Source organism: Agelaius tricolor, unplaced genomic scaffold (genome assembly GCF_023055355.1).
Source record: "Agelaius tricolor isolate 1412-34295 unplaced genomic scaffold, bAgeTri1.0.p SCAF_15, whole genome shotgun sequence".
Classification (NCBI taxonomy): Eukaryota; Metazoa; Chordata; class Aves; order Passeriformes; family Icteridae; genus Agelaius; species Agelaius tricolor.
Genome location: NW_027269275.1, coordinates 10,945,439 through 10,967,525, shown reverse-complemented (window position 1 = coordinate 10,967,525; position 22,087 = coordinate 10,945,439). Strand labels below are relative to the sequence as shown.

Below are 22,087 nucleotides of genomic sequence, written 5' to 3'. Positions count from 1 at the left end.
GGTTCAGATTTATCATGGGCAAGGTTTTAGTTCAAGGACTCCTGGTGTGATCAGATGATGGGCCTGGCCTTTTGCTGGGCACATGAACTGCTTGGGCAGGTGCAGGCCTGGAGCTAAACCAGCCTGTAACCATTCCTCTTTATTCAGTTTTATGATTGCTCAGAAGGCTCTGTTATAAATCACTGACTTGCACATTTCCTAAGCCACTTAGGTGAAGGACTGGCAGAGAAGTTAAATCCCTTCTAATCTTGGGCAGCTCTTTGGGCTCAGCTGCTGGCCAGGAAACCCCACAGCTGGCAAGAACAGTGCCCAGGAGCAGTGACAGGATAATGCTGGCAAGGTGATGGTTTGTGGAGTGAGTTTTGTTTCTCTCAGCTGTCACAGACCCTGCAAGGCTGGGCACCAGCTTGGATTGCTCCAAGTCAAATCCAGCTAATAGCAGTTTGTTGAGAATAATTTTATTTATTTAGGGAATGTAGAATTTTGTTTGGCTTAGAATGAATAATTTGAAAAATTATTCTTATTTGATTGAGAAAGGGGAGATAATGTACTTTTGTAATCAGATTTGTGTATTAAAAGAAACTGTTCCAGGAGCAAGCCAGGTGAATGAGTACTGAAACAGTGCCATGAGAATCAAATCCTTTTCTCCTGGATTTTGCTGTTTTTCTTAGAGCAGGTATATAATTTGGTGAAAGAGTAAGGTCTGGCCAATACTTTGATATGGGAATGTTGCTGAAAATCATCTTTGGATTCTGAACTCTCTAAAGAACATTTCCAAGGGCTCTGTAAGTTACACCACTGGAGTTTCCTGCTGAGGTTGCAGTTGGATTCCAACCAAACTGTTCTAAGTCATGAAAGAAATTATTTGAAGCCACTTCAGATTTATCTTTTTGAATATAAAGTTTATGCTTTTTTTTTTCCTTTGGAACACATTTGTTGGGAGTTTTTGGGTTTTTTTTTTTAGCATTTTCTTCAACGTAGAAACTGCAAATTCTATCTTTATTATTAGTTACAGCTGAGGCTAACTTAACAACTTGTTTTCAGAAAGGGACAGGAACTATTGATGAAATAGTCTCAGGCCCCCTAGGTAAAAAGGCAGGGGACAACCAGTGCATCTGTAGCTGTACAAATATAGCACCAGTGGTGGTCAGAGCTGTTCTAAACTACCTAAGAATGTTTAGAAATTCCCCTCAGTGGGAATGTGGGTACCCAGCATTGAGGAAATAATTCTGCTGTCACTGGGTGTGTGAGATCTTGTGTGAACAGCTCCTGCAGGGAGGGCAGATTGTTCTGGAGCCCCCCAGTGCTGTGCAGTGAGGCAGCCACCATCCTCCTCCTCCTCCTCCTCCTGCTCTGCCAAGGGAGCAGCAGCCGGAGCTGGGGCATTCCCTGGCACTGCTGGCACTCCCAGGCCCTGCCTGGTGCCTTCTGATGGAGCAGCAGGAGGGGACACACATGGAACAACCACAGTGACTAAACCAGGGCAGGAGTAAAGAGTAAATCCTTCCCCTTGTGCTGTGACTAAGATGTGAGCATTCATTTATTTTTAAACCTTGAACTGCAGTGAAGTCCTTGCTGCAGACTTTCTAGCTTTGCACATACAATGCTTCTCACACACAAACAGGAAACTGAGAGTCTATAAAGTCTTTATTGAAAAATACAATTGCAATATTTTCATACAAAGTGAAGTTAATGGAACATAGTAACAACAAGAATTGTCTGACACTTCCATAAATATTTTTACAGAAACATCTACACAACTTCTGGACTTCAGCTTTTGTTATGCAGGTAAGAAAAACATGTTTTTATTTTACTTTAGCTGAATTTTATAGTGGAGCTAAGTCTTACATTTTCCTATTCTTCAGAGGGGCAGGAATGACTGAAAACAGGGCTTTCAGCTTTTGCTTCCTCAGAAAGCCTTCTGGAACCTGAGTGTGCCACATTTTACATGAAGAACACCCCCTCCCCAGCAGAGGACTGGCATCCTGTACTGTGGGAGAGGGTTGATGCTTTCCTAACAAGTCTGGTATTTTGGACCTATTTTAAATGAAAACAAGTGCTAAGTTTATGTGCAGCACCTGCTGATTGTGGTGGTAGGGGAGGGATTTCTCCCAGGCAGCCTGGTTTAGGCTTTCTACAAAAACCAAAACACAAAACCAAACTGCCAAGCCCTGTCCTTTAAACACCAACAGAATATCTAAATGTATGTTGTAGGAGGTGGGCACCAGGCTCCTGCTGCTGAGTGAGCAAGGGCTACAGTGCCTGACTATCAAGAAAAGCAACAAGCATATAAAATTCCTTGAAAAAAGCACACATCCCTGGCTTCCTGCATTCATTGCTGCATATGCACTGAGTTACAATGAATTCTTAGTGCCATTTGCTGACAAGAGGAGCAATGGGATGTCAGATTATAATAAATACAAAAGTCAAATTGTTTCAGTACAGAAAGACAGCTGAAGTCGGCCTTTGCAAAAAATATTCACATTTAGAAAGTGCCATTGCAAATATACAGCAAAACTCATCTGCTTTAAACATGATGCTTCACAGCCCCATCCCAAGTGTCACCTTGGGAATGTGAGTTCACTTTCAAACATTGCACAGCTCAAACCCATCAACACATTCACCTCCCTTGGTACAGCAAAGGGCCACACAATAAAGCTCAACACGGTGCTGCTTCTCAAAGGTACATGGAACATCCTAAATCTGCACAGAGTCCTTCCTGCAGGGCTCAAAATGTGCCCCTTGTCCCTTTGCAAGAAGAACTGGACTGTGTGAGAATGTTACTCTCCTAAGCTGTTAGTTTGTGAGGGGGTTAGTGAGGAACCCTGACACTGTCTGTGGGTGCCTTGGTGCAGGGCTCCATGCTGAGGCCCCTGGACCTGTCTGGCCCCAGCTGACAAGGGTGAAGCACTGACTAGAGCAAAGCAAAGCTGTAAATACCTGCTGCAAGGTCCACAGCTGGCTTAGGGATGTGTTCTCCAGGCAAGGCTGGGGAGGGGTCACTTGCCTTGTGAAGAGCTTAAGCAGGGCCTGGGGTTGTGCTGCAGGTCTGAGGTGGATCCTGCCTGTCCCCAGAGCTGTCCCCCTCCTGCCCTGGCCCAGGCTCAGCACAGTCAGGGAGGGAGGAGCTGTGCAGGCTCAGTGGGACCCTCGGTCATTCGCTACGTCCTGGAGTCGTCTCAACAGAGCCGTGTGATTCTCCTGGCAGATCCGCTTGGCTGGGGCTTCAGTTCCATCTTCCAGGAGGATGCCTCTCTTCTTTGTGGGTGTTTCTCCAGTTCTAACCATGCTGTTGATTTCCTTTAGCCTCTGCAGGGAGGAGGGGGCCAGAAGAAGGATTAGCTCTCACTATTTTGTGACTGCCCCAATGTGATGTTAGACACTGTCCAGTCCTACTGCACTGGCTCTTTTGTGGAAATCTGTAGTGTACCCAGGTATTGTCTTCATCACTGCACTGGTCTTTCCCTTACCAGAGTGAATCTTAAACTCGAGTTTGTAACTGCGTGCAGAGCTCAAAGGCCCACCCAGCCCCTACAGCTGTGGCAGCTGCACTGGCAGTCTGATGAGCATTAGGTGATGATGTGTGTGTTGGACAAGGTAAACAAAACTTTGTGTCGCAGAGTCTGCTGTAATTTCACTACCAGAAACAACAAGCAGAGTTAAGGATTTAAAAAATCAAATTGAAACCCTTTAGTCTCACCTTTGAGGGGCTGCTGCTGAAGTAGTAGAATATTTTCTCTTGGGGAGAGAGGGCAGACTCGTTCCTGTGTGGTGAGATGTACAGGGGGTGGTGCTGGGAGAGCTGCACTCGGCGGGGGGAGCTGAGGCGCACGAATGGGTACGGCGAGAGCGGGGGGGAGTCTGTCTGCTCGGAGAGAACAGAGACACTGCAGCCTGAGCTCAGGGCTCACTGCAGCAAGGCTTTTCCACACAGGTGCTACCATACAATGGACAACAAATGCAAGTGGTGTTGTGGTATTAGGCCAGATTAGTATTTTTTAATGTAAGGAAATTTCACTGTGTGGTCAGAAGATAAAGCTCTGTTTATTAAGAAAAAGCACAGAATGTAACTTACTGCATTTGAAGTGTACTTGAGGGCAAAGTCCTTGATCTGCTCGATGTAGACGTTGTTGTAGAACTGGATGAGGTCCCCACGCTCCTCCTCCTCGGTGTCGCTGTTGGGGCCCGAGAGGCGCGTGGGGGTTGGGGGCGCGCTGGAGGGCTGGGGCACGGGCAGGGTGCTGCTGGAGCGCATCACCGGGCTGGAGTCACGGCTGCCTGCGGGCACAGCCACCGCTCAGGGCTCGGGCAGCCCTGCGGGCACTGCCAGCCCTGCGGGCACAGGGCCAGCGCTGCGGGCACTGCCTGCCCTGCGGGCACAGGACCAGCCCTGCGGGCACAGGGCCAGCGCTGTGGGCACTGCCTGCCCTGCGGGCACAGGACCAGCCCTGCGGGCACAGCCACCACTCAGGGCTCGGGCACTGCCTGCCCTGCGGGCACAGGGCCAGCGCTGTGGGCATTGCCTGCCCTGTGGGCACTGCCTGCCCTGCGGGCACACAGTCAGCCACCCTCGGCAAACAGGGACCGGGAACCCGCTGCCACCAGCACTCTGCCTGGTTTGATCCCTGAGTTGTCTGGTTTTGATCCCTGAGCGTTGTCCCTTACACAAAAGCCTTGTTGATTTCTAACTTCTTACTGCATAAACTGCAAGGGATTTGCTGTAGGAGCTGAGTTGCATGATGATATAAGAAGAGCTGAAACTCCATTTTTCAGCATTTGTGTTATACTTTCAGCAGGAGCTCTTTCTTGTTGCTGTCTGGCTCCATTTCAAGTAAAGAATGGTAGTCTTTTTCTGTCAGTAGGAGAAATATTTGGCTTGGCCATACTTCCTGCTAAGTTAATGTGGGAAGTTGCAAAATATACATACTTTTTTGCCTTCCCTCCCTGCCACTCCCTCTGACAGAAAATATTAATGCCTACTGCTTATTACCATCATCTATTAAATACCTTGAAAACTGCTGATAGGAATACACAGCATCACCTCTGCAGTTTCTTTTATAAAAGTTAATTCAAGGAAAATGTGTCAGTTCACATATCAAGGGAAGAATCCCCAGAGCTGTCAGCTACACTGAAATCAATGCTGTGGGTGGTGTTCCTATTTCTGCAGACAGACAGCGCTACAAAAGAAACTGCTGCAGCTCTCTGGTTGTGATAAGAGTAGCTGTGAACCTGAGCTAGCCCAGATTTCCTCATTCTGCAAAGACTCCAAAGTTCTTTGATATGTGAGCTGAACTCAGAGCTCAGGCCAGCACGGCAAATTCCCAAGGTAAGTGCATGTGGGGAGGGATTTGAAACTGTCAGAGTGGGTGCAATAAAAGCCTGGAGTTAGAGCAACTCCAGTCTATTCTTAATTGTGTCTAAGTTTACCAAAGGAGGAACTGTTTGGGGTGAAACAACACAAAATCTGACTCTTCATTTACACACACAGTTTTGGCAATGGAATTAAACCCACCCCCCTGGCATTTGGAATCACTCACTTCTTTCCTTGTTCCTGTCTTTGCTCCTGTCTGTGGGTGAGTTCTGCTGGCTGCTGCTGTCACTGCTGCCCGAGTGGCGGCGGCGGCGGCCCTTGATGAGGACACTGCGATAGACCTGCAGGGACAGGAGCAGCGTGAGCAGGGCATGCTGCAGCTGTCACCCAGACAGGGAACTGCTGCCTGCACGGCACATCTGCTGCCAGAGCTTCACTGTGGTACCAAACTGCTGCTTGCAGGGCAAAATACAGCCTCCTAAGAGGAGTAATAGCCCAGGGGCACTGCCTCCTTCAGTTTTAGTAAAGAAAATTTTCTATTTTAGGTACAGTTTAGTATAAAGAGCTTGCAGTAGTGCAGGATTTTGGATACAACCACTATCTTTTGAGAATGGTTCACAGACTGCATCCTCTAAATACTAAATATTGCTTTACCAACCAAGTTCCTAAAATAGAATGAAGTCATTTAATAAACCAGATCCCACAAGGTTAAATAGTGGCTGTGCTCACGTGGCTCTTGGCTTGTGGCTGTGTCCGGTAGCAGCGCATTATGTTCTGGAATGATCTGTCTTCATTAGTGACCTGAGGGGATGCAGAGAAAAGGTTCAGTTTTTCTGCAGGTTATTGGGTTGTTTGGCTTGGGGGGGATTGTGTGTGTTTGTTGGTTTGGGGCTTTCTGAGGAAAAGTACTGGGATATTGAGTATTAAAGGAGATTTTTGTCAGTGTTTTCTTTGCTTCCACTTTACCTTAGTCATGACATATATGGCACACATCAGCAGCTGATCCAGGTGTCTGTCCATCATGATTTCAGGGCAGTGCACCAAGGAGTACTCAAAGCATGTCCAGATCTTCTTGCGCAGCTCATCAGACACATCGAGTTTGGCACAGAGGTCCCTCAGACGAACACTGGCCAAGTGATACACCTGTGACATGGGACACTGTGCTCAGGGCCACAGCAACGCTGCTCTTCTGACCCAGCAAGAGTAGCTCAGCTTGCACACCTGCAGAGCTTGTGCAAATGCTAAGCCAGAAAGAATAACTAAGTTCAAATTTAACTGTTTTGCTTACAAGGCACAGACATTCTCAGTATTGGTGTCAGTGCTAAGAAAACATTTGTTTGAAGCTTAAATTCCAAGCTGTCCTGAGCACAGAAAGGGCACTGTATTGCCTACAGCAACCCCTGTATTGAATACACCAGAAAGTCTCAAAAGTTAACCTCTTTCTTTGGAAGAGCTTTCAAGAAAAGGGACACCTTTAAGAACCTGCTGGCCAAGTACAGATCTATTTCTATGTCCTTATGTGCCAGCACACTCCTTTGCTAGTGAGAAGTGGCCTGCAGGAGAAAACTACTCTGGGTGTGTATGAATATTAAATGTAATATGCCCTCATTATTACAACCAGTAAATGTGTATTTTTAAAATTACTGCAAGTTTACCAAAATAAGAACTAAGCAAAGCAAACTTAGATCAAGAAGTACCTTTCTGAAGAAGAGTGCGAGTGAGCCCATCTTGCGAGGCCTGACAGCTGTGGCACTGAGGTGCTGGCTCTGTCTCTGCTCTCCAGGGGAGATCTGCTGCACTGTTAGCTGGCCTGGCAGCTGCAGTGCTGCCCCAGCCATCTGAGGGTTCAGGGTGCCAGCCAGAGTCTGGGCACTCAGAGGCTGCATGGGCCCAGACACAGCCTGGGGCTGGGTACCTACATTTACCTGGACTGGGAAGAAAGTTATTCCTCCATTTTCATTGGCAATACCTGTAATGTAACAAAAAGAGCCTGAAATAAGAGCAAGCTGGGGGGGGATGGGGGGGGGGGAGTGTGAGTTTTTAAAAATAATTTAGTACTTCTTTTATTAGCTACTTATTACTAGACATTTAGTATATTATACATGAAATTGTTTAATCAAAATACTTTGCACATCATACTTTCTCATCTCATGAAACTTCATCATGAGATGAGAAGATAATGAAGTTGAAGAAAGGTTTCCATAGTAATGCAGTTCTCCCTGTGGCTGTGCTCTAATGCCCTGATGGGAGCAAGCCTGAATGGCTGAGCAGCAGCGTTCCCCTCACCTTGCACAGGGATTGTCACCGTCTGCCCGTTGTTGGCTGTCACGGTGGCCGTTGCCACTGTCACCAGGGTCTGGCCAGGCACGGGGGTCACGGACACGGCCTCGGGGCTCACGTTCTGCACTGGCACCGTGCTCACCACGGGCTGTGGGGGCACCCTGACGGCCGTGCCACCCTCGGGGGCACCGTCATTGTCGGCGAACAGGCGCCGCCGCGTGGGGTTGGCTGTGGGAGAGCTGTACCTGTCATACAGGCTGGCTGGAGGGGAGGAGAGGCCTGCAGAGCAAAAACACACACACAGGTATCTATTGAACTCTTGTTTTATAATCATTTGCTTTTCAAGGCGGTGGAAATCTAAAGCAAACCAAAATATGTCATGCAAAGGCCTTCAAGAAAAAGTTTTAAAAATACAGATTGCTTTTAGAGATGACTTAATCTTCAATAGTGCTCCATTTAATATTTTTCTAAGTTCATACATTATATTTTATTTTTTTCTAGTGGAAAACATTTGAGATATCACATAATATATAGTGGGGTTTCTTTTCTAGTGTAACAATAAAGCAAACCAATTAGAGTGAAAGCTGTGTGTGACTGTATAAATACGGTTTAACACACACACACACATGCTGTTCATATCCATCACCTGAGAATACCCTATCAAAGCAGTACTGGTCACACTGATATGATCAATCCATCAGTCTTAGACCTCTGATGCAACTCTACGAGCTGCAATACCCTTTACCAATGTGTTTGCAGCTAACTGTACACTGGCATTAAAGCAGCTTCCTGCCTTGCACAATTCAATCCAAGTAAGCAATGCACAGCATGTTCTGCTTTAGAAAATCTCACCTTTTCCCAGCCCTCCGCTTTCAGCACGAACCTCGTTTATTCGCCGTGGTGTCAACGGTGAGCCTACAACACTGCTCCCAGCAGATCTCTCAAAGTACTGAGGTGGCATTACCTGAAATATTTATCCTTTTGTTAGAGTGTCTGTATCACACATTAACTACATAGCTCATTTTTAAAAGCACTACACGTTTTGAACAGCAAGACTTTGTGGAAAAATAACAAGAAAAGTGATAAACCTACCCTAAGCCCAACAAGACCAGTAGTGAGTAGTGATGGTACTGCTCTGCAAGATACACACTGTTGCTGTGGCTACTGTGTGTACTTTTTACCACATTTCTTGTCTAAAAATCCTTCCAAGAGTTACTGGTCCAAACCTTCCCTGCTTGACCATTTTGTTCACCCTTCTGCTACACCAATAAAATACTGGATGAGAATCATCTATGCTGCCTGGCTCTGTTGCAGGTGTCTCCACAGAGATGGCCCTGACCAGGCCAGAGCACACTGCACTTGCTGCTTTGCCTGCACTGATGGGCTGGGATGGTGGAACTGCTACTGGGACATGTCAGGCCTCTCCTTCAGGGCACAAAGTCCTCTCTCTGCCATCCTGTCTGATTATGAAAGCTATGTAACACACAGAAAGATGTGCTCACCTCTTCACAAGTAGGAACTTTGTTTTCATTCTCTCTGATCCTGTCCCACAGTACAGATCCCTGTTTCCATGCCATACTCTCCAGGATCTGCTCTTCAATGTGGTTCAGGTGTTTTACCACTTCCCGACAAAGGCCGTCCTCTGCTCTAATGAAAACCTCAATTACCTGTGCAGTGGATAATTAGGATCAACACAATGTACTTGTTTCATAGATTTGTTCTTAGACAAAGCTCTAATTCCACTACTTGGTTTTCCAGGAAGAAGAGACTATTAGAAACATGAAGGCTGCATTACTATGACTCAATCCTAGGCTGTCATACAGGTCAATGAGCACTCATGACTTTGTAAGCATTTCTAGCTATCAAACACATTACCTTGTAAAAATGATAAACTGGAATGTCAAATATTTCAGTGACGAAAGGGAAGTTTCCAGGTGGGTTGTATGTAAAGGAAATGATCTCCAGGCAACATGCCAGCAGAGACCTGTGAAACACATCTTGCTCCAGTATTGCCTGCAAGAGTTGCAAATTTTAAAGCTTATTTTACAGTGTAACCATAGAAGAATAAAACACTTTTTATTGTCTCAAGAGTAAGATTCTCAAGCTTATAGAAAGTGAAGCTATTTTTTAAGGGACAGAACTGAGTTCAAAATGAACCATCTTTAAAATGGCTCATTAAAAATTAAAGAGCCATTAAAAATTTCATCTATCTTTGTGTTTGCAAACACAATTTCTTGAACCTTTTTTCTTCCATTCAGGAGTACTTACAGGGTTCTTCTCAGAGATTTACCCTCATTTTAAATAGCTGACAATTCTGCTCTACATCTGTGTTCTTTTTTTGCAGGTCCAACTTTAAAAGTGAGGAACCCTTTGATTAGTTTTCCTTACAGATAAGTCAGTGTCTCCCAGTCTCTTCCTCTCTTGCTCAATGACTGACTCCAAGACCTTGTAGTAGAGCATCTCAGCAAGACGAAAATGTTTACTAGCAACATCTGCAGGAAGTTTAAATAGAAGTAATATTGTAAAATGCAAGAAAAAATATTATATTCTTCATCTACAGATACAGAAATGCAACAGCAGCTTGTGTGGATTTCTGAGCTCTGTGGATACAATGCTTTCAGGACTAAACCAGTGAATTTCAAGTTAATGTAGGAATCCTTCTCCTACGCTGCACTGACTTGTGAATGCAGAGCAGAGTAAGATGCTACTGAGCCAGATTTTGGCTATCAGTATTACCATGTACAATCCTTAATGTTGCTAGAATAGACAGAATGCAAATTCAGAAAATGCACCTGTATGGATCCACCTTGCACTGTCCAACAAGAAGCAGTGAAGCAACTAAGCTGACAAGAGCAAAGGAAGGTCTTATTAAGAAACAAGGTCAAGAGCATCTTCCTTATATTCAATCCATCTTCAGGCACTTCAGCTACCAAGACAACTTTTCAAATCATGTTTTGGTGTTCATACTGGCAGCATTTTAGGACCTGTACTAATCCATCCTCATATGTAAGCCAAAGTTGCTGTTGGGTTTTTAAAGACTACAGTTACTCAGATTTTGCTCACCAGCACAGAAATCCATGCCTCACTAATAATCTCAGACTTGACAGAAAAAGTGGTACACTTAAAAGTCCTTTTAATTTCTCTTCTCTAGTGCTGAAAGTATGATCAAATTCCAGGGATTCAAACTAAGGCTGATTATAAAACTTTACACAGCATTGAAATTTGCTGTGTCTAAAGAACACAGGAAAAGGCAAGAGAAGTAGAAAAGACACTTGTGCTAAAGCATAAACTGTATGTAAAACTTCCTTACAAGAGATGGATGTGTATGCATTTTATGGGTAAGAAAAATGTTTCCCACCTTTGGAAAAATTACTGAATTCTCCTTCAGACTGAGTGCTCTGACAGTACACATCATGCATTTCTTTAACTCTGTTTGCAATGGATTGAGAAGGATCTCTGGAGCATGACCTGAAAATAAAAACTAAACATTTTCAATATACTATTCCTACTAAAACCAAAACCACCCTATTTTTTTATATGTTGAAAGCACAAAAATGGAAATATACTGCACAGCAATACAAACAGACCCAAATGTATCTAACTGCAAAACAGTTTATCCACAAGGGGAATAAAGTTTGGTTTGCATCTCCTACACTATGGAGTGATTTCCTAGGTAGTGCCATTTGTTAAGTAGGAAGAAAGGTCTTGAAAATTTTATACTGGCAGCTTGTGGTTAGAGAATCCCAGATCTGCTGGGTTTTAAATGGTGGATATTCATCAATCTCTAAGGACAGATGAGTCTAAATAAAGAGAACAGTCCTTCAAAATGTAAATGTCTCTCTGGATTCCATTTTACTCCAGTAGTAAAGGCTCACCTTTTAATTTACACCGTTCAGCATTAATGTTTGCTATTAAAACTAGAATAGAAAATAGGATTATTTGGCTAAACACCAAATTTACCTGAGTATTTGCTCCAGGTTTTCACTGGGGGCATTTTTCAGCCCTGCCAGCATCGTGTGCAGGCGGCTCAGGCTGTAGGTTGCTATGGAAACAGGTGTCACGTATGGGTTGCTCTCTTTAATGTACTTGCGGCCAGTAAGGGGGGTTGTGATCCTCAGTGATTTGGACTGAAAATAAAAAAATAACCACATATACACATGCACTCTGTTGTGAACTTTGATAAAGGTCATAACCTAGAAACATCAATTTGCAGAATTCTTACTCTGTGTTATGAAAAAAAAATGGCTCCTAATGAAACAGCCCAAACCAGACCATGACTCAGGTAAGAGCAATGAAGAATTTGTCTGTGGTGCTCAGATGTTTGTATCAAACAGTTGTGTAAAAACAGAGGGGATGTGATCTATGCTGAAAGGCAGATGCTGGAATTGAGTGTGAAACAATTAGACCAATCTCAAAAATCGTCCCTAAATTCCAGTATCTCTTCCTAGCCCAAGTAACAAAGGTAGCTGTTCATAGCAGAAGTGTACTGAGCCAGGGCTTCCTTTCAGCAAGTTTAACTTTTAACATGAGAAGTCCTTCTGATCAGCATTTTAGTTTATTTGCATCAGACCAAGCCATCACATTAAAATAATGTAACATCAAGGATATCCCTTCAATTAGAGCACAGCAAAATAATGCATCTTCTACTTACCTAGCCACACAGTAACTGAACAAATACATGACATTCTTCACCATGAGGTCCAGCTCCCAATACTCCACCCGTTTTCTCCCCACACTCTGAGGTGTGTTTTATTTCTGTTTCCATAGGCAGACAGGGAGGGTGGCATATAAAAACAGCAACACAGACCACGCCATACTCACCCTGTCAAAATGCTGCTGCAAATTATGCTTCACTTGTACCCTCTCAGCTGTTTCCAGTCCTGAAGGTGTGTTCAAGCACCTCGTGAGAGTTCCAATCTCTTCGTCCGCATCCTCGCCAAGGAAAATTCTCTCATCGAGGTTTCCCACTGACAGAACATACTCCTCATAGGCCTTGTTGATGGCTTTGCTACAGCAGAAAGGAAAGGCAGACAAACCCCCTTTATTGAGACTGCTTTGTTCATCTGCTCACACACTGAACACAGCTCTGGCCTGGGGAAAGTCTCCTTCAAATTTCTTTTGACCCTCACTGAAGCTCCTTTAAGATCTACAGGACCTTATACATGACAGTGGCAAGGACATTATTTCCCCTATGTATTTGATGCCCTGCCATTTATCCAGCTGCAGGACGAACACACTAAAACACTGAGAACTCCTATTTCCTGGAAACTCCTCAAAATTTACACAGCCTCATATCAAAAACTTCACTGAACCATTTTTATATCATTAAAAGAAAGTAAGTCCTACCCATAAACATCTCCAAACACCAACAAACCCATTTTTTTCCCTCCCACTTCCTACTCAATGTGCTCCCACACCTTTTTCATAATAACTCTGAGTTACACACAAACAAAAAATCCAGAAAGAGAAACGTAAGAATAAAGGCAGCCATCAGGTAACACCATCTTGAAGCTCTGTTCCTCTCCCAAGCAGTGCCAGAACAGGAAGGCAGTGCTGGCCATCCTGAACACCAGGCATGGCTGCTCCCAGTGCTCAGCTCAGGGAACAGAGGGGCACTGCTGCAAACCACGCCACAGACAGGGACTCAGGCACTCACACGCTGTCTCCAAAGTTCCCAGGATCCAGAAATCCCGTCAGGTTTTCATCTTTTCCTTTCAAAAGCTGTAAGACATTTAAGAACAAAGGATGGGCACTTCATTTCTTATAAAGGTTTTGAAGGTAACAAGTAAGGAGAGATTTTTCTATATTACAAATTTACTGACCAACCTTTTTGTCAAAAAGCTTCCGAATATATGGCTTCCAAAAATGTTCCTTTATACCTTTTGCTTCTAAAACTAATCCATAATGTAAAGAACACAGTTTTTCAATGATGCAGGGAGGATCAGATGATACTTTATAATCCTTACTATGGAAGTCTTCAGGTAGACCTACAATTCAGAATATTGTATGATTTAATTTTGCAAATCCATATCCTGCTTTCTTATTAAAGTTAAATTCTTCAATGCTGTGTAGTCAAGGTAGTATGAAATGAAAACAGCCAACTAATTAGCTCTCTTGAAAGAACTACACAATGCCCACTAACTGGGCAATGTTATCAAAAGCAAATTTTGAGTTAGAGATTTAAAAGCATTAGTTACTGAGTGATAAAAATTACATATATCAATTCTAATAGGAAAAAAAAATCAAACATTGGTGAACTACAATATTTATTTGAGATAATGGTCCCAGGTCACATCTGAAGCACTACACTTGGCCAATCCTGTACAGCACTGAAAATGAAGTGCAAGCCTGGGAAGAGTTACATCAGAAATTCAAAGGCAGCTTCTCCCCATTCATTTGAATTTGTGGTTATCAAGTCAACCTACACTTCCATTCTCTTCAGAAAGAGAACAGCAGCAATCCAGAAATGAGAGAGAAACAAATCTTCTATCTGAGCCCTGGGTCTTTCCAAACTGCTGCACTGCAGAACATTCCAGTCTCACTGTGTCCAGTGATGGCTGTGTCTTTATGCACTTTTCCACTGACATTAAACCCTCATTAACTCAAAGTATTACTCTGGAACTTCCTTCCAGGGTATTTCCACAGTACATCAAATTCTTGACCTAATGTATTATTTACAGAATTCACTAGTCTGTTATTACATGCTACATTAACAGGAATGGAACTGTGTAGCCAGATACAGAAAATATTAGTTCTCATGTATTTCAAATCACCTTGTTTTTTTCAACATACCCTTAAAATTAGGATTCAGGAGTTCTTTACGGTTGGGACACTGCAGAGCATTTCCATACACAAGATCCAAAGCACATAACAAGAGATGGTAGGAATTGACCAAGTCATCACTGATCATAGGAAAATTTCCTGCAATATTAGAAAGACATAAGACATAAAATTAGCAGATAAAGTAAAGTAAATTTGAAAAATTAAAATTTAAGAATCTTTTAACCAAGAGACTGTTGATGTTTGTATTACAATCACTAATGCAATCTTGGAAACACAGTGGTTAATGACTGTAAGTACCTGGATAGCAACACAGTAAAGCAGTAAAGCAGACTCCCAAAAACACATAACAAATATAAAAGTAAAATACTTTTTCAGAAACAACAATTGTGAAGGAACCCAAATATATTGTGCTGAAATCAAACCTTACCAAAATGTTCCTAAATAAGCTGTTGCTGCTCCCTCATTCACAGCAAGCTCATTAAGCAGTGCATAAATCACTTGAAGCAGCACTAACTGTGTAATGCAAGCTGCCCCAAGGAAGAAAATCCTGCTTCTGTAACTCTGGCAGCACCAGCCCCACTGCCTGGCACAGCCATGTCCTTCATGGATCCCCACTGCACCTGCCCCAAGCAAATTCTGCTCTGAAGGCCAGGGAGGGGTAGAATGGGTTCTGAGACTCAACTTTTCCTCTTTTCCCCAGCTTTGCATTGCTGCAAACAACTTTAACTTTGGCAAGGCTGGATCCAGGTTTTAGATGGCCTAGAAACTGTCTCCTCCTTCAGCCCCTGCCCCTCATTCCCAGAAAAAACCTGTACCTAAAGTCAGATTTTTTTTTAACAATCTGTTTTCTTGCAAAACAATTTGCTGGGGGCATATTCATTATTAACAGTAATAAACATAACTTCATTTCTCTTGTGCTTTACAGAGGAGCTGACTGTGTCTATCTCTGGTCCTGGTTTATGAAGTATTTTTTATCTCTCATTTTCCTGCAGAAAAGAGTCCTTGTAACCTCTTCACTCTTTTAACACCTTGCACAAAGATTACAATCAGAGCTGTATGTGACTCTTTACTGAAGTCATTTATGTTTATGATATTCTTCTAGAGGAGTGGCCATAGTAAAAGAGTTTAGTAAAATAAATTATACAATTAATCAATAACATAAATCACAATTCACTTTTTATGCACAGCATGATGTTTCTATTACTCCTTAAATACTAATGACTCTTCCACTCTTTCCACCCTCCCTTTTTTTCTCAGGGAAGCTCCAAATCACTTGGCTGAGCCCACTATGAAGAAAAGCTCTAAATTCTTGAAGAAATCTATCATATAGTAATAAACTCACTTAGAACACGTTGACATGGATACATGATTAGAGAATTTTTCTCAATTATGCTGTTATTTTTTTACCAGTAACATACCAGTTTGCTCAAATTTATGTTATTTTCTGGTTCCATGTTTGCTAGAAGAAAAATTATTTAAATGGAGATTATTTGAACTATTTACAATAATGAACCTTAGATGAAATTTTAATTAACTTTATCCACTTATCAGTTATTTCCAAGTCATTAATGGTTCACAGCAAAGTAATGAAAATCCTAAATACTATTAGCAAATCTTTAATCAATAAAATTCTCAAAGTAATTGTCATAACACAGGATCAATTCCACAACCATGAGAACTTACTGTCAGCACAGAAATAAATATAATTTCACAGTACCAGTAGTTCCATAGTAATTTCTTGTTGCTGACATTTCAAACAAGGCTCCCTTTCACAACTAAAATATCAAATATATCAAGTATCAAATAATAAAAAAACAGAGATTTTCTTCCCCCATCAGTTTTAAAGAAAGAAATGAAAGAGTTTGAAGGGCAGCTCTTACAAACAGTTTGCTGAAGTGCAGTCCCAGTGAACAAGGGGCTCCCTCAGAGTGCAGTGCATGAACTGAAGGCAATGGGCTGCAGGAGCAGACAAGCCTGGGCCTGCCACTGCTGTGTGGTTGCTGTGATAAGGATTTACTGCCCACCCCCAAACCACACAGCACAAAACCTCACAGCAACACCCAAGGCCTTAATAGTCAACACTTTTACAAACAAATAGTTTCCATTTTTAAAGTGCTGCCACACTTTAATAATCATTTAGTAATCTTACAGCTTCTATGCACTGTAATTTTTCCTTTTCCTTGTAGAATTCACTTGGATGTGTTATCAACATGGTATTCTCCACAGGGTTAGTTACCACATCTGAAACTGCTTGGAATTACCATGTAGTCAATGGATGATGCACTTACTCAAACATATCAGTCACTAACTTAGCAACAGGAAGAACCATAAAGTCCCTCTGCACCTTGTCAACCATCCAATCTTCCCACAGAAGTGCAGACTTCACAGAAGGAAAAGAAAAACCAGTGATTTTCCAGACTGACCTACTTACAGCTGCCTACCTGTGCTAAGGCAGTGAAGTCCTGACTGACTGGAAATAAGTACAGCACTGACTCTGCTGGGATCAGTGGCTGAAATCATGCTGTGTTTCAGGCTGAGAGCACCACCCTTGTTTAGGAAAGACTTCTCTTGCCCAATAAGGGGGAATTTGCAGCCTTACAAAAAGGCATCTTCCTCACAGGATGGAGTGCTCAGAGCAGCACTTGTGCCCCAGCACACCTGCCTGACTTTTGCAGGGATGTGGTGCTGAGGGTCCAGCTCTGCTGCCAGGAACCCTCTGCAGTGTGGCACAGTGCTGAAAGAAAGGCTTTGTCAACAAAGGTCTGTGCTGAACAAAATTAGTGCCAGGCCATTCAATACTGCCACAGCCTACTCTGTCCTAGCCTCAAAATCACCAGTTAAGGAAATCATAGCACACTGTAGGAATCTTAACACTGATTCACTTTTAAATTTGAAAAAACACATCCCACCACACACTCCCAAACAAAACAAAAAAAAATCATTTTATCCTTTTCCTTGAAGAAATAAAAATATTGGGTTTCCTTTGATAGGTATTATATTATGAAAAAAAATCAAGTTACTGGACATTATCAGTGGATCTGATCTACAATGATGCTCTTTCCATGTGGAATATCAATATTGTCTTTATTTTCCCCAAAGCACTACCTTACTTATGCATCACTCTCAGTGAACACTCACCAGGACCTGAAACAAGGCCTAGGGATGTGGAAACTCTTTAAGACACAGATTTGATGAGGAAAGATTTTAGACTACACATGCTGTGACTGCACAACTGAAACCTAAAATGAGGATTTAATCCTGTTCCTTCCTTTTTCTCCCAACAATCACCATCAAGAAACACATCTGAAATTCTCTACTGTTCTTATAAGGCTGCTCTTACAATAAGATTATATGTACACTGCAGCTATTGGGTGTTTTAAGGACTGCTATAAAATAAGGACTAATGTCTGATGCATTTCAGATCCCTCACCTTTGGCATGAACAAACAGGACCCAACAGAACTGGAAAACTTCGGTCACAGTACATGGTTGTCGTCTGTTGGAGGGAAATACAGCAAGAAGACAATGAGCTCAACGAATCAGAACTGAGAGAACATCATATAAGAGTCACTAATTCAAAGAGAAAACTAAGCTTTACTACAGGGTGGCAAAAATCTTACACCCTTCCCACCAAGCCCTGCCTAAGGGAAATACAGAAAGATGCACAAAACCTAAAAGGTTTAGTCTAGGCACAACTGGAACCCCTATTTAGAGGTTTAGTCTGGAACCCCTGTTTCAGCCTGCAAGTTCAATTCCACTGCACTCCAAATAGAAACAGTAACAAAGAAACAAAGCTTCTACTATAAAGTAAAGTACCCACAAGATCTGCAGCTAGGAAGAAATCCATGGGAGTTACTGGGCAGTGAAACAGATTGAGCAGTACTATGAGTTAATAAAGCCATGCAGATCATAAAAGGATCAGATCCTTCCTGTCTTTCCCATCTTTACAACACCAGTGCTTCCCTTGCCTACAGGCTGATTGAAATCTCTCCCCTCTCCCCCATGCCACAAAACATCAGAAACTCAGCAGCTTTGGGATTTCCTGCCCCTGTCAGATCTGAAATTGAAAAAGAGATTAAAAATTTGCTGCAAGCAAGAAAAAACCAACTCTAATATTATAAACAACAACTATGAAAATACAGTCAAAATACTAAGACAAACAAGCAACTTCATTATATTTTCACTACAGTAATACTCTCCAATCAGTCTGGAAACAACAGAAACCCACCTCTGTTTCCTTCCTCTCTGCTGACGAGGCTGATCTTCTTGAGGATACCTGAAAATGTCCTGAAAAATGGGCTCATACTTCTTAAAAATGACTGCAGAAACGGTGAAGTTCCTCTCCAATCTCTCAGTTCTCTCTCTGAACTGGGATGGAAGATTTGCCATGTCTTCCCACTTCTTCATCTTGTTAAAAAACTCAATCAAGCTGCAAATACCGAATGGGTTAGATCAGACAGGCCGTTTGTTTCTCCTGCAGAAATAAACTCTACATTTTCAACAAAAGTGCAATTTCTACTGCCCAAACTACTGATGAAATGGTGGCACTGCAAACATGACAATGAACTCAGAGCCAGTCCTGCTCATGGTTCAGCTCAGACAGCTCGTGAAATATTTTTAGATGCTGGGCTGATAACCACATTAACTGTGTACTCACAGGTCTGGCATCCTCTCACAATGACAAAATCAACTCCAACTGTTAGATTAATCTGAAATCAGACTTGTTTTTCTGAATAATTTATTAATTTAAATAAAACAGCCTTTAAGATATACAATGCTAAGAATATTCTATAAAGTATGAAAAACCTCTTAAGTTTTAGTAAATTGCACTTTGCAAATTTGGCTTTAATTCCTTTTCTACTTCTTTATGTACACCTTCTTTTTCAGTGTTATTAGTCTTGATAGCTCAGATCACAGAACCAATTTATCAACATTTAATACCCTGAATTTCTAATTTGGAAAATAAAAGCTTATTAAGGAACACTTTAGCAGCAATGCTTCAACAGCAGACGAAATGGGATAAGAAGTACATAAGAACATTCATTCTTAATTTTGTGACAATCTATGGAATTTTTAGAACACAATGAGATTGCTAATAAATAAATTCAATTATTTCAGAAGCTTTTCTTTATTACTTTATAGACATAAACATTGACACAAATTTGTTCATCAGATTCTGACCTCATTTAGTGACTTTAGCAAAACCATGTGAAAGGTGAAGTTTTCTTATGCAAAAACAGAGATAAATCTTGTGAACATTTTCACAGTGAACTATACAAATGGTTTCTCATGTGAGAAGTCCACGCTCTGCACACCCCCAAAATTTACTGTTCTTCAGTGACTGGCTTCTTTCTCCTGTGAGTGAAGGAAGTCAATCTCTTATTTTGAAAACCAGTGATTTTATGAACATAGTACTGAGCCAAAGGAGCTGCCCTAACTTCTGTGACAGTGAGCTCTAACACAAACATTCTGGGGATATAAAGTCTATCTTCAAAAGCAGGAAACAAGAAACACATTTAGCTTTTATTCTCCATTTCCAATTTCACAAGGTGATAAACACCCTTCGAGATTTTGTAAGTGTCTAAAAATCAGCAAGAATAAGTTACCTTTGGTCTGAACAGCGCAGGATTCTGGTTAAGGATACATAATTTCCTTCTGCCGTTCCCCTGCTCACAGTTGGGATCGCTTTCCTGCAAGCCACGTACAAGGCACAAGCCAGCCAATGCATGTCATTTCCCTGTGAAACAAAACATCAGGCATCTAAAAAACTGCACTAAAAACAAACACGTGCTTTTCAGCTAGCCCAACATCGGGGAAAAGCACTGTGTCCTGAACAGATGAAGGTTAACCAGTGAGAAAATTGATTTGCTGTTTCAAACTTCTGTTGTGCTTTGGGTTTTTAACTGCAACAAAACAGGTGCTAAATAGACACTAAACACTGAACTGCATCAAAACTAAACTTACTAGTTACCATTATAAATTTCACATTTGACTCAAACTGTGAAATACATTTTGAGTATATGAAAAATATATTTTTAGTGTTGTTCTACAGCATTTTATACTGCTCGAATTTAAAAGAAAAAGGTAACAACAAAAAAGAGAAAGGCTACAGTTATTGCAACCAAAACAATCTTCTGTCCTGAACGGACAGCAGAAAAAGAAAAACGCTTCCATTTTGCTCCGTATTACACAATTATTCAATCTGGTAGCTAAAGACAAATTAATTCTAATGAGCACTTGAAATTTTATTCTCCGTCTTTGATCAAAGAGTAACACCTCAGTGGAAAAAAGGACGGGTAAAACAAGGGGCCAGCCTGACTCCGATGCTGCTGTGGTTTTGTCGGGCTCCGTGCTGCCGCGGGCCCGGGTGAGCGCACACCTCCGGGGGCACGGCAGGGCTCGCCCCGAGCATCGCCGCCCGCCCGCGCTGTGACAGCGGCGCTGCCCGAGCGGCTCCTCCTCCCTCACGGGCGGCCCCGGCCCCGCAGCTCTGCCCCGAGAGCCGCCCGGTCACCGGCGGGCAGCCCTGGGGGCCCCGGGACCTGCCGGGGCTTATCACAAGCGCCACTTTTGCTATAGGAAGGCACCGATAAAAGGAGCTTCCGAAGCACCCGGGCGCGTCACCGCGTGTTCCTGTTTTCAAGAACGACGCGACAACCCTTTACCTTCTGCCCTTTACCTTCTAGCCGTCACCTTTTACCCTCCAGCCACCAGCCCGGGCCGTGCCAAGCCCCCAGAACACAGCTCACAAATGCGCTCACACCTGCGCGGGGCATCTCCGCGGGCCCCGCGCGGCTGCGGAGCGGCGCCGGCCGAGGCCACCGCGCCGCTCCGCGGCCGAACCGCGGAGAGCCGAAGCACCGCAGCGACCGGGTGCTCCATTTTTAACACCTTTCCGCCGCTACGACTCCCAATTGCGATGGCTATTCCCGGCCGCCCAGGCGGTGCGGGGGAGAGGCCGCCGCGCCTCCACCGCCGTCCCTTCCCTCCGCACTTCACCCGCGCGTCCCGCCGCGCTCCCCCCGGGCCGGCCGCGGCCCCGTCACCCCCCCTCACCTCCAGGGTGTAGTTGCGCCTCATGCTCTGGTAGCTCAGCCAGGCCTCGGCGCGGGCGCGCTCGTCCATGTTGAGGCTCCTGCATAGCTCCTCGTAGCGCTGCCGGGTCTCCCCGTCCTCGCCCGGCGGGGACGGGGCGGCGGCGGCGCCCCCCGCGGGACCCGGCTCGGCCCCGGCCGCGTCCTCGCCCGCCATGCCGCGCCCCGCCGCTGGGGGGCAGCGCCGCGCTCCGCGCACCGCGCCTGCGCCGCCGCCCCGCGCGTTCGAATCCAAACACCGAGGGAGGGGCCCCGCCCCCGCCGCGCGCCGCGCCCGCTCATTGGCCCGCGGGGCGCCCGCCCGCCCCGGCCGCGCGCAGGCGCGCGCGCCTAGCACGCACCGCGAGACGCGCGCGCGGCCCGGAGCGGGAGCGCGCCCGGGGCGGGGTGGGGCCGGGAGCGTGAGGGGAGCCCGGAACGGGCCGAGAGCGGCCAGGGCCGGCAGGGGCTGGGCAAAAATATACACACAAATATATACAAATATGTACATATATGTACAAATATGTACACAGAGTGCGGGCTACTGGCTGTACACAAATATATACACAAATATGTACACAGAGTGCGGAGCACGGGCTAGACAGAAATATGTACACAAATATGTACAAATATATACACAG

The 22,087-nt window shown here is 43.9% G+C and overlaps 1 protein-coding gene across 1 annotated transcript; it reads right to left on the bottom strand.

Moving 5' to 3' along the window:
- Positions 1 to 1,629: 1,629 nt before the first annotated feature.
- Positions 1,630 to 21,707, bottom strand: RBL2 (RB transcriptional corepressor like 2). Its single transcript, XM_071440400.1, has 22 exons — positions 21,430 to 21,707; positions 19,980 to 20,110; positions 18,602 to 18,802; positions 17,805 to 17,869; positions 14,384 to 14,512; positions 13,418 to 13,578; positions 13,248 to 13,312; positions 12,413 to 12,599; positions 11,552 to 11,718; positions 10,950 to 11,059; positions 9,980 to 10,083; positions 9,467 to 9,604; positions 9,094 to 9,258; positions 8,444 to 8,555; positions 7,598 to 7,870; positions 7,009 to 7,280; positions 6,278 to 6,454; positions 6,041 to 6,112; positions 5,538 to 5,652; positions 4,076 to 4,278; positions 3,701 to 3,865; positions 1,630 to 3,309 (listed from the first exon to the last, which is right to left on the bottom strand). Exons 1-22 carry the CDS (start codon positions 21,622 to 21,624, stop codon positions 3,139 to 3,141), a joined length of 3,378 nt encoding a protein of 1,125 aa, XP_071296501.1. The 5' UTR covers positions 21,625 to 21,707; the 3' UTR covers positions 1,630 to 3,138.
- Positions 21,708 to 22,087: the final 380 nt, after the last annotated feature.